Genomic DNA, 13,285 nt, shown 5'->3' with positions numbered 1-13,285 from the left:
AAAGGAGTTTAAATTTCTATTCTGATTCATCCATTTTCCTGGAAAAATACTTTGCTTTGTGCAACCTTTGCTTGATGAAGTACAGTAACTCCTCATTTAACGTTGTCCCACTCAACTTTGTTTCAATGTTACGTCCCTGCTCAATTAGGGAACATGATTGTTTAAAGTTGTGCAGTGGTCCCTTATCACATCGTGGCTGCCTGCTTCTAAGATTCTGTGGAAGAGCAGCAACTTTACTAGGGAGCATTGCACAAGTTCTGCTTCTCCGCCTCCTCCCCCTCCCTCCTAGTGCTTCCCCCACTGCCAAACAGCTCTTTGGTGGCGCTTAGGACTTTCTGGGAGGGAGGGGGAGGAGCGGAGACACAGGGCTTCCCCAATCCTGCCCCTCCCTCCCAGAAAGTCCTAAGTGCGAAGTGCTGGGAGGGAGGTGGAGGAGCAGGGAAGCCCCGTGTCTCCACTCCTCCACCTCCTTCCCAGAAAATCCTAAGTGCCGCTAAACAGCTGTTTGGCAGTGCTTAGGTCTTTCTGGGAGGGAGGGTGTCTCCACTCCTCCACCTCCTTCCCAGAAAATCCTAAGTGCCGCTAAACAGCTGTTTGGCAGTGCTTAGGTCTTTCTGGGAGGGAGGGGCAGGAGCGGGGAAGAACTATAGAGAAAGTGCTATATAGAGAGGAAATTAATGTCTTAATTAAGTCAGGGGAAAAAAACCCTATTTTGTTAGCCTGTTTGTTTTTTTACTGTTATAAAGGCCCTGGACTATTTACATATGTTCTTTCCTTTTAGGCAGCCATGTACTATAAAGTTTCATTTGTAGCCATGATGGATTCAAGGAAGGTAGTTGAATCCATACTGTTTTACTACTAGAAGTATTTGAAACACTTGCCATTTGAAAGGAATACTGACAAGGTTTTCAAACCCCAAATTTAACTTGTTTTAAAGTATAATTTCATGAAATTGTCTAATTTTAAGCATATATATTGAGAATTATAGTTGTGGTGATGTTTTATTACCTTATCCTCTGTTGGCTGGACAACAGTAGTTAACACAAGCACTGTTTCTAGAGCTGTGGTGACATCAATAGTGTTTGGAAAGAACAAGAGAGTGCTGTTTAGGTATGATAGGGAACTCTATGATGTATTAAAGAGCAGCAGTCATGTTCATTTCATCTCCACTTGAAAAACAGAAAAGGAGATGATTAATAGGGCTGAAATCTTGCGTTTTAAGACGGCATTAAAAATTGAAAGTTTTTTAAAAATGAGACAAACATCTGTGTCCTTTAGGTGTAAATGCAGAACTGAAGTATAAGGCATCATAACACACACACCCACGCGCACCCCTGTTTTTTAATATGAATGCAGATATGTAAGTTTATTGTTTGTTATCCACAAAGCAGGGATAAATGTCCAGTGTTGCACTACTTCCACTGACTCACTTTGCTAAAGCTGTGGGCAAATTAGAACAGAGTCCAGTTGCACTGCACTTGCTAGGGAAAACTTTGAAAATGGTGTAAATGGAATAACCACTGAATGCATGACCTGTCTGACCAGCCACGTCCTTAAGGGCTTACACTCCATAATGTCCTGGTTTTACTTGAGCCTTTGCTTGGCGTCATGTTAATTGTAAACATTTCTTTTTCTTTCAGTCTGTATGACCAATTGTCCTACACTGATTGTCATGGTGGGCCTCCCAGCTAGAGGGAAAACGTACATCTCCAAGAAACTGACACGCTACTTAAACTGGATTGGAGTGCCTACAAAAGGTTTTGTTCTGCTTTCCTTTACATCACAAGGTTTCTTTTGGGACTGTTAGCTTTTTTTATATATTTCCCTGTTGTTTCTTCTTAGGGTACGTCTACACTATGTAAATTCGGAATAATCCCGTAAACTGGTTTAACAAAACAGATTGTATAAAATCGAGTGTGCGCGGCCACACTAAACACATTAAATCGGTGGTGTGCGTCCACGGTCCGAGGCTGGCGTCGATTTCTGGAGCATTGCACTGTGGGTAGCTACTCCGTAGCTATCCCATAGTTCCCGCAGCCTCCCCCGCCCCTTTGAATTTCCGGGTTGAGATCCCAGTGCCTGATGCGGCAAAAATCATTGTCGCGGGTGGTTCTGGGTAAATGTCGTCAGTCACTCCTTCCGCTGGGAAAGCAACGGCAGACAAGCATTTCATGCCTTTTTTCCCTAGATTGCCCTGGAAGATGCCATAGCATGGCAATCATGGAGCCTGTTTCGCCTTTTGTGACTGTCACCGTATGTGTACTAGATGCCGCTCACAGAGGCAATTCAGCAGCGCTACACAGCAGCATGCTTTTGCTTTTGCATGATAGCAGAGATGGTTATCAGCCATATTGTACCATCTACCATACCATAAATTGGTAATAAGATGATCGTGGCTACCAGTCCTTTTGCACTGTTCCATTTGCTGCTGTCATAAGTGCCCCTGGCTGCTCTTAGCCAGGGGCGCAAAAGCCAAAATTGGGAATGACTCCCTGAGTCAATCCCTCCTTTTTGGTATCTAAAAATAGAGTCAGTCCTGCCTAGAATATGGGCAAGTCCCCTAGAATATGGGCAAGTGCACTAGAGAACCACTGTATCAGAGAGCACAGCTGCTCTGTGTCAGATCCTGCAGAAATTATGAGCTGTATTCTATTCACAGGGGGTGCTCCTGCAACAACCCCACCTGTTGATTCCATTCTTCCCTCAGCCTTCCTGGGCTACCGTAGCATTGTCCCCCCACTTGTGTGATGAAGTAATAAAGAATGCAGGAATAAGACACAGTGACTTGTTAGTGAGATATGAGTGGAAGGCAGCCTCCAGCTGCTATGATAGTCCAGACAGGACAGTAAGGAGTGTGTAGGAGAGGAGCCCAGCATCCCTCTGCTAGTTCAGGGGCACTTGAATCTTTTCTTTACACATGAAGGGTGGGGGCTGATGGAGCTCAGCCCCCTGTTGCTATGACGACTATGGTTATCAGCCATATTGTACCATCTACCAGGAAAAATTAGGACCAGGCGCCCTTGATCGACCTAACAGATGCTGGTCATCATGGTTACCAGTCCTTTTGCACTGCCCCATGTGCCAATAGGCTGATGACGAGGACAGATACCAGTCGTATTGTACCATCAGCCAGCCATAGCGTGGGGGGAGCAAGGATGTTGGTGTTGAGTGCTGCACAATCGTGTCTATCTGCAGCATTCAGTAAAGATAGGGTGACATGTAAAAGAGTCAAGAGAGGATTGTTTTCCCTTTCACTTCTGGGGGTGGGTGGGGGGGTGCGTAAATTGCCGAGCTATGCCCTGACCCACCGCGGACACTGTTTTTGACCCTAGAAGCATTTGGAGCTCAGCCAAGAATGCAAATGCTTTTCAGAGACTGCAGGAACTGTGGGATAGCTTGAGTCCTCCAGTCCATGAGCGTCCATTTGATTCTTTGGCTTTCCGTTACGCTTGTCACGCAGCAGTGTGCTGAGTCCCTGCTATGGCATCTGTCTGGAGATATTTAAAAAATGATTTTGAATTTCGTCTTCTGTAACGGAGCGCTGATAGAACAGATTTGCCTGCCCTTACAGCAATCACGTCCGCATCGTCCATGCGGGAGCTCTTTCTTTATTTTGATTTTTAACTGCATCACCACCCGTGCTGATCAGAGCTCCACGCTGGGCAAACAGGAAATATTCAAAAGTTCGCGGGGCTTTTCCTGTCTACCTGGCCACTGCATCCGAGTTCAGATTGCTGTCCAGAGCGGTCAGTGGTGCACTGTGGGATACCGCCCGGAGGCCAATACTGTCGATCTGCGGCCACACTAACCCCAATCCGATATGGTAATACCGATATTAGCCCTACTCCTCTCATTAGGGAGGAGTACAGAAACCGGTTTAAAGAGCCCTTTATACCGATATAAAGGGCCTCTTAGTGTGGACGGTTATGGCGTTAAATCGGTTTTACGCTCCTAAAACCGGTTTAAACGCATAGTGTAGACCAGGCTTTATCCTCTTGTCAATGTCCTTCATTTGGTGTATACTTACTTTTCTTTATTCCATTTAAATTTCATTCTGTATATCAGCTGTTTTGTCTGATCAGTTTTTCCCTTTTTCTAGACAGATTCCTGAATGAACTCTCTGCATTTATCTTCCATGTACTGACTCTTACAATTGACTAACTTGTTTTGGTATCTGAGAAGAGATTTTGTTTACTGGAGGGGTCTGAGTTAGCACTCCTTGAATCAGTTCCTAACTTTACCATTGCCTTCCTATGTGACCTTTGAGGCAATCTCTTAATTTCTCTGTGCTACTCTTTATCTTTATCACATAAAATGGATGTAATAGTATCTATCTCATTGTTGCTCACTGGGTAATGTTGGTAAAGCACTTAGAGAGCCTCGAATAAAGGCACTAAGTAAAAATAAAGTAATAGTTTATTTGTGGAGTGGGCAGGGACTCTGAATCTTTTAGAGATGACTAAAAATCTAAAGTTTGGAAGACTTAACCAACCCATTACTAAGTACTACTCAGGACACTCCCTACACTAACACTGGAACAAATCAACATACCCTTAGAGCCCCGACCAGGGTTATTCTATCTACTACCCAAGATCCACAAACCCGGAAATCCTGGACGCCCCATCATCTCGGGCATTGGCACTCTCACTGAAGGACTGTCTGGATATGTAGACTCTCTACTCAGACCCTATGTTACCAGCACTCCCAGCTATCTCCGTGACACCACTGATTTCCTGAGGAAACTACAATGCATTGGTGACCTTCCAGAAAACACCATCCTAGCCACCATGGATGTAGAGGCTCTCTACACAAACATCCCACACACTGATGGAATACAAGCTGTCAGGAACAGTATCCCTGATGATGCCACAGCACAACTGGTTGCTGAGCTCTGTGCCTTTATCCTCACACACAACTATTTCAAATTTAATGACAATATATATCTCCAGATCAGTGGCACCGCTATGGGCACCCGCATGGCCCCACAATATGCCAATATTTTTATGGCCGACCTGGAACAACGCTTCCTCAGCTCCCGTCCACTCATGCCCCTTCTCTACCTACGCTACATTGATGACATCTTCATCATCTGGACCCATGGGAAGGAGACTCTGGAAAAATTCCACCACGATTTCAACAGCTTCCACCCCTCCATCAACCTCAGCCTGGACCAATCTACACGGGAGGTCCACTTCCTAGACACCACGGTGCAAATAAGTGATGGTCACATTAATACCACCCTATACCGAAAACCTACTGACCGCTATGCCTACCTTCATGCCTCCAGCTTTCATCCCGGACACACCACAAGATCCATTGTCTACAGCCAAGCACTGAGGTACAACCATATCTGCTCTAACCCCGCAGACAGAGACCAACACCTAGAAAATCTCCACCAAGCATTCTCAAGACTACAGTACCCAGACGAGGAAATAAGGAAACAGATCAGCAGAGCCAGACGTGTACCCAGAAGCCTCCTTCTGTAAGACAAACCCAAGAAAGAAACCAACAGGACTCCACTGGCCATCACGTACAGTCCCCAGCTAAAACCCCTCCAACGCATCATCAGGGATCTACAACCCATCCTGGACAATGATCCTTCACTTTCACAGGCCTTGGGTGGCAGGCCAGTCCTCGCCCACAGACAACCTGCCAACCTGAAGCATATTCTCACCAGCAACTGCACACCGCACCATAGTAACTCTAGCTCAGGAACCAATCCATGCAACAAACCTCGATGCCAACTCTGCCCACATATCTACACCAGCAACACCATCACAGGACCTAACCAGATCAGCCACACCATCACCGGTTCATTCACCTGCACGTCCACCAATGTAATATATGCCATCATATGCCAGCAATGCCCCTCTGCTATGTACATCGGCCAAACTGGACAGTCTCTAAGGAAAAGGATAAATGGACACAAATCAGACATTAGGAATGGCAATATACAAAAACCTGTAGGAGAACACTTCAACCTCCCTGGCCACACAATAGCAGATCTTAAGGTGGCCATCCTGCAGCAAAAAAACTTTAGAACCAGACTTCAAAGAGAAACTGCTGAGCTCCAGTTCATCTGCAAATTTGACACCATCAGTTTAGGATTAAACAAAGACTGTGAATGGCTTGCCAGTTACAGAACCAGTTTCTCCTCCCTTGGTTTTCACACCTCAACTGCTAGAACAGGGCCTCATCCTCCCTGATTGATCTAACCTCGTTATCTCTAGCTTGCTTCTTGCTTGCTTATATATACCTGCCCCTGGAAATTTCCACTACTTGCATCCGAAGAAGTGGGTATTCACCCACGAAAGCTCATGCTGCAAAACGTCTGTTAGTCTATAAGGTGCCACAGGATTCTTTGCTGCTTTTACCATTACTAAGTGTGAAGACTCAGTATGTTACTACAGTAATGGGGGCCATATACATACTATAGATATCTATCTGTAATGCAGTTAAACAACATAGCTAATGTGAAAGGTCAAACTTCTGACTGCGTATATTGAGATCAGACACTCATTTCTTAACTGATTTTGAAGAAAATGTGAAATATGGAAAATATGTTCTGGGCTGTATTTAGACTGCCATTTGACTTTGTCAAATCCTTCCTATTAAGTTTAGGATTGGATTTTTTTAAATATTTATAATTTTATAAATCTCTAACATTATTTGCATTGGGTAGATGATTATGGAAATGGCATGTAGCTTATTGGTAGGTGATAGATGCTCAGTGTTCTTGTGGAACAGTGGGGTGTATATATAATATTTCCAAAATATTATTGTCAGTTCTGACACCAGTGTCCTCTCTGAGTTGTAGCAAAAATCCAGGGCCTTGCAGTTTGGTTTCCAGTGGAGGAGAAATCACTGATTCAGGTTCAGGATACCTTTTAAAGTGTAACCTGCTTTTTTTATACACATGCAGCAGTCATGCAATGAAACAGTCATGCAGGCCATTGCCTTCTTGCAGGAAACTCAGGCCAACACTGCTGTCTAGCTCTCAGGGAGAAGCTCTATGTCAAGAAATGTTCCTAATCCGAGCCCCAGGCAGAGAGCAAACTCTCCTGCTGCTCACGCAGTTTTTTTTCTCTCTCTCTCTCTCTCTTCCCCCTGAAGCTTCTTCTAACCAAAATTAACATCCCCACAGAGTCAAAAACTTGCTTGCACATTAAGAAAAATAACTTAGAAGGCTGTGCCACCTGTTGACATCTTCTGTTCAGATGATGGGGCAAATTTAACCATTACATTGACTTTTTAAAACAAAACTTTTTTTTAAAATAAGGTATCTAAGTGTAATATATCCTTTTAAATTCAGCACGCTATTATAGAAGCCAGGATTCCTCTGCTGCCTTATCGTGCTTATCGGGGGTGGTTATTGAACTCAAAGAGATAAATGCTACACACTCAACTTTGCGAAGCAAAAATCCTATGTTGGACAATACGTAAGACACACAAGACACTATCCATGTCCAAGATTGGGGGAGTAGATTGTGGGTCTCATCCATAGGCGCCGGCTTCCAGTTGTCCTGGGGGGTGCTCAACCCCTGCTCAGCCCCAGGCCCCGCCCCCACGTCACTCCTTCCGTAAAGTCCTGCCCCGCCTCTTCCTGCCTCATCCTCTCTCCACCCTTTCCCCCAATGCTGCACCCCGGCCCCACCTCTTCCCACCCTGCCTCTTCCTGTCCCTTCCCCCAAGCATGCCTGGTCCCCGCTCCTGCCTCTCCCTTCCAGCGCCTCTTGCACGCCGCGAAACAGCTGTTCCATGGTGTGCAGGAGGCGCTGGGAGGGAGAGGGAGGAGTTGATTGGCAGGGCTGCTGCCGGGCAGGAGGCGCTGGAGGAGAAGGGGGCTTATCAATTGCAGTAGGCAGGGATGATTGGCTTGAACTGTGGTAAAAGTTCCACAGACTTAAATAACAGGTCTGTAAATTTAAATGTTTGTGTTTTAAAAATTAAAATTTTAAAATGAACTGGATATTCAGGAAGGGAATCCTTCTGTATCATCTCCATTACAAACCTTGCCATTTGTATGGTTCAGTTGCTATTTCTAATTCCTGACTAGGCTGTCAATGAGGGTTGTCCTGATAATGGCTACTGGGGATTTACAGTCATATGACCTGTAGTCTAGTCCTCCTTGCTGCTGTTGGAAAATATATCTTGCATTTAATCTTTAGCTTCAGAGGAAAAGCTTGTTATTTTGTCATCATGAATGCAATTTCCTCAGAGCTGAATCAGTTTAAAATACCTTTCCTCTGATCGAATAGATAGCTCTTGCGTTGTCTCTCACTCTGTTGTCGTAGGCTAACTTGATGGATGGTATGTAAGTAATAAATGTCTGGTCTTGTACCCTTTTCACTCTGAGGTTTCTTAATGTCATTTAAAAATAATGTACTCAGTATAGTAAGATTTTATAGCCTTTGATGTGTGGATATTAAAATTATTAGATTATCAAAAATCCAGGGTCAGATGAGTGGCATCTTCTCACGTAGCTCATGTTGAATGAAATAAAGAACATTGAGACAAATAGCCTGAGGCTCCCATAATGAGAATTATTATAATTAGACATTTGCTTTTATCCTTTCCGATCAAATCAAATCCAAGTAGCCTAAGGGAGCTAAGTGCTCAAATTCAATTGAATTTCAGTGAGATTTGGGTATTCTACTTCGTTAGGCTCTTTTGGATAATCCCAAGCTATGTATTACATTTGGACCACAAGATGCTAAATTAAATTGGGTTTCTTCAGTGAGATTTCTGTATTGAATAGATACTAATCATAAGGAAAAGAGTGCCCTAGGGAGAAGCAATATAGAATCTTTTTTCTTTTAGGAAGAATTTCATGTATGGCTAATTTTGCAAACTGTACTTTTTGGTAGCCCTTAATTTTGAAGGGCTTTGACGTGAAGAAAAGGTCTGTTTAAGAATGATGATTTTTTTTTTTTTTAAAGAAAGTTCCTTTCCCTCTTCTGCATATTCTTCTCCTGGGTTCTTATACGATGACTAGTTTGTGTGGAAATTGTCCTGATGCCACTCAGGACATAGATGCCATTCAGTTGGTTACTAAAGTTTCCATGGGCTGTACTAGCTAATTTATTGTGATGACTGTTAAAGTTCAGCAGTATGTTTTGTCCAGGATTAAACTACTATTAATTTCCTAGTCTGTGACCCTTTTTAATACTGTTGTCAGGAGACTCTGAACAACAGCTCAGTAGTTAATTTCCCCTATTTCTTTACCTCCTTCTGGAAATGAAGACTGGCAAGTAACAGTAGTTCCTCAAACAGAATGTTCAATCCAGGTTAGTTTGAACAAATGCTCAAGGTACAGCAAAGAAAACCCCTAAACACAAAAGAAGATAAACATTAGTTGCTGTACTCAGAACTCTATTTTATAAACTTAATTCTGGTACAATTCCATTTGCCTTGTTTGCTAAATCAAACTGGTGCCTTTGATCACCTGTGCTGTGACACTCCTGCTGGCATAGACTTTGTCCAGACACAAGACAATTGCCCTTTGATCAGTGATGGCACATTTTATTCAGTATATGTGCAATAAATGCCCTGCACTTTGTGCCTCTCTCTATATTTTTAACCCATAGGAAGTTTTTCAGGATGGTATATACACTTGTTACTTCTTACAGAATATAAATAAATAGGTTGTGTTCACATAGTACAGCACATTGGGGGGGGGGGGGGGAAGTAAGGTGTATTTAGCCAAAAACTAGGCTGACTAATTCCACATATAACTCTTTTTTCTCTTTATGTAATAGTTAGTCTTTGGATATTAGGTGCTATGGAAATACACTTTCACTAAAATAATTTGTGGAAGGAAAAAAGATTATTGAAGTGCTTTACAGAAATGAATTAAATTAACTCAACATTTCTGTGAGGAAGGAAGTAACTTAACCTATTTTACAGGCGGGAAAACTGAGGCACAGAAAGGTGAAGTGATTTGCCCAAAGGTGCACAGAAGACTGTTGAATAGAACCCAAATTTTCTCACATTTCTTCCTGTTTTGTAACCACAAGGCTTTTCTTTACTGAAATGAGAAGTATAACTAGTTTTGTTGTCCAGTTACAAACTAGACTGATCTGTTCCTGGAGGTGAATTTGTTTCAGAACTGTCATTAAATGTGATTTTTTTAATGCTAATTACTTGCAGGATTATTAATCCCAACTAATAGTGACTCTTCTCCACAGAATTTAATGTTGGTCAGTACCGTCGAGATTTGGTAAAAACATACAAATCCTTTGAGTTCTTCTTGCCAGACAATGAAGAGGGCTTGAAAATCAGAAAGTAAGTTGAAATATAGTTTAATTCTTATGATATTTTGTAATGTACTATTGGGAACTGCTGTATATTCTGATTTTGTATGCCCTGGAAACCTCTGTAGGACTAGATCAGATACCAAAGAAATGAAATCTTAGAGGAGCAAAAACAATGAGGAGTCCAGTGGCACCTTCAAGACTAACAGATTTATTTGGGCATAAGTTTACCCATGAAAGCTTATGCCCAAATAAATCTGTTAGTCTTGAAGGTGCCACCGGACTCCTCATTGTTTTTGTGGATACATACTAAAGCAGCTACTTCCTGATACTTAGAGGAGCAGGGGCAGTGTCTTTTGTTTGGACTGTTTAAAATTCAGTTTAACCTTTTGTTTTAACTCAAATTACTAAAGCAGTTGGCTTCATTTAAGATTCATCACCTCTGGCCCTTCAACAGGCTGTGAATGCTGCCATTCCATTTCACAGGTACCTCAAGTAGACTGCCAATAAAAACAGAGTAGATGAGATTTGACATTCCTAGTATTTCTAAGGTGGTAAATAAGTAGACTCCCTTTGTCCCCTTTTTCCCACTGCCAGAAAGCGTGCATGCCTATCTTTTTCTCTTTTGCCGCTCATATTAGAATTTCTATTCTAATTTAAAGTGTATTTGAATATATTCCAATCAGTGATTCAAGGGAGCTGGAGCTGCACTGTCTCTGTCCGACAACATGAGAACTGCTTCGTATTCTGTATGCAGTCAAGTCTGCTGGTGAATTGCACTGATTAGCTCTCTGTTTGCTATGCCTGGGAATTAGGCGGAGGGAGCAGAGCACCAGTGGTAAATACTGTGGGCAAAGAAAGCAGATGGAACTCCTCCGAACTGTGAGGAGGGAAGGCTGTTGGTCATGGTGAGAGAACCACTGGTATGGAGTGGGGAGAAAGTTTCTCTATCACAGAAGCAGAGATAAGGGAGGCAGATGGGCAGCAGGACAAGAGGGAGCCAAATCCTCTCTGAATTGTGATGCAAAACCAAATATTTGAAATTTGTGTCTTTTCCCCCCCATCATTTAGACCTTCCATTCAGTATTTTGTATTTCCCTTGCAACAAGCAATATCACTAATACAAGGAACAGGGCAATTTGCAGAAGAACCTGCTGTGTGGTTGTGACATGAGATAGATGCGTTTCATTGGCCTCCTAAGTCTCTACCTTTTACTTATAGCTAAAATTCAGCTTTATGTGCCTCCATGATGCTTATTAGACTAAAATACTGGAATTACAGTAATTGATAAAACACGTGATCAAATCAGCCCCATTTGCTGCGAAGGGAATGGGAAGTGTATTTAGTTATTGAAGGATTGATTGATGCATCTTAACTTTCAAACTCTATTAACAAGTAGCTGTTGGTATAGAAATGTTTGCAATGTAAAAGTTGTTGGAATTAAAAAGCAATCATTTTTTCTTTTAAGACAAAGTTTTTACCAAGAGCACAGAATATCAGTTACACTTGGAAAACTAGACATTTCACTCCAGAATCTAAAATAGAAAAGCGATCCCAGTAAAACCCATTGTAGGATATTGAGCCAAATACAGCCTGTTTGGCAGCTACCATATGACACTTAGGTTGGTTGTTAGCAAAGATTGTTGCTATCTGATGGTTCATGTGAAATACCATTTCCTGGTAGATAAATTGTCCATTTCACAAAGAGTAAACAGACATTATCCATAGTATTATTTAGGTATTGAAAATCTTATTTCACTGGTCAAATAATTGAGTGGAAGAAAATTGATCTGAACGTTAAGCCATTTTAAATCAAAATTGAAGGGTTTTCTGTGTTCTTCCAGCCAGCTCTAAATATTGTATTGTCTCATTTGTGATTCAGTTTCAGACTAGTGGCTGTGGTTGTGTTAATTTACATTAAAACAAATACACACTAAATTTAAGACAAAATGAGAGTTGAGTATGCTAAAAACAAGAGAAAAACCATAAGAAATCCAGCATAGAAGTCCAAAGCAAGTAGACTACTGAGAAATAGCTGCAACAATTATTCATTTTAACCTAAGAAAATGAGGCCACAACTCAGAACACTGAGCAACCATGTCTTCTTACTAGAAAACCAAATTAAGAGTCAACTGCCCATGGATAAGTGTTTTGGGGAGTAGAGGGGGGAATCTTTCAGTTTAAGTGGTGTTTTTATTATAATATTATTTTATGGATCTGTGAACAATGATCCAGCGTTGTAAACTGGGCAGTAGAACATTCTGCATGTTATGTGCTGACCTGTGAAACATGTCAGATTGCCAGAGGATGTCTGCTTTCGTTTTTGTCCAAAGCTGTGTGCCTGTGATCTATGGCCTTGGGTGAGTCAGTTCACCTCTTTGCCCATTTCCCCACCTGTAATGTGGAGATAGTACATATCAAATATATTGATGACTGACTAATGTTTCTTCAGCACTTTGAAAGCAGAGTTGTGTAGTGCTAAGCATAATTATGGATAATTAAATTAGTTAAACTAGCATGTGTCTTTTTTCCTTTAAGACAGTGTGCCTTAGCAGCTCTGAATGATGTCCAGCAGTACCTCAGTGAAGAAAATGGACATGTGGCTGTAAGTTTTCTGTCTTCTTGAAGGCAAATTCTTGGAGTGTGATCTCTGCAAAATCACCAACCTGTCCTGGATTATACATAATCTGATTCAGTCCAGAATCATTTCATTATATGTCTTAAATTTTCTTTGTAAATGGAAACTGGATTTATGTTGCTGCTGCAATGGTCATTTTGTGAAAGGAAAACATGATATTTTCATAATTAAATCCTGAAACAGCCTTAGAAATGTGTGGGTGATGTCTAATGCTACCAAGCTGTGCTAGTGCTGAGGAAAGTGCCTATGCTTTTATATGGTAAAATATCCTGTTTAATCATAATATAGATGCATCCAGAACCATTTGGTATCCTACTCCAATGTTTAAATCAAAGGTAAAAATGTTTAAAAATTTTTCCTAAAAGAAGTGCCTGAATACTAGTGTTATTGACAC

At 41.9% G+C, this 13,285-nt stretch overlaps 1 protein-coding gene across 12 annotated transcripts in view; it reads left to right on the top strand.

Moving 5' to 3' along the window:
- The window catches only part of PFKFB4 (6-phosphofructo-2-kinase/fructose-2,6-biphosphatase 4), a 128,042-nt gene that overhangs the window by 80,317 nt on the left and 34,440 nt on the right, over positions 1-13,285 (top strand). For all 12 annotated transcript variants that reach the window (XM_039547964.1, XM_039547957.1, XM_039547960.1 and 9 more), the window contains 3 exons: positions 1,641-1,757; positions 10,188-10,284; positions 12,792-12,858. In XM_039547964.1, coding sequence (XP_039403898.1) covers positions 1,646-1,757; positions 10,188-10,284; positions 12,792-12,858 — 276 coding nt within the window. In that variant the 5' untranslated portion in view covers positions 1,641-1,645. The remainder of the gene's footprint in view (positions 1-1,640; positions 1,758-10,187; positions 10,285-12,791; positions 12,859-13,285) is intronic.

The sequence above is a fragment of the Mauremys reevesii genome, linkage group 7 (assembly GCF_016161935.1).
Source record: "Mauremys reevesii isolate NIE-2019 linkage group 7, ASM1616193v1, whole genome shotgun sequence".
NCBI lineage: Eukaryota > Metazoa > Chordata > Testudines > Geoemydidae > Mauremys > Mauremys reevesii.
Note: the sequence above shows the minus strand (reverse complement) of the source record. Positions and strands in the feature narration are given on the sequence as shown.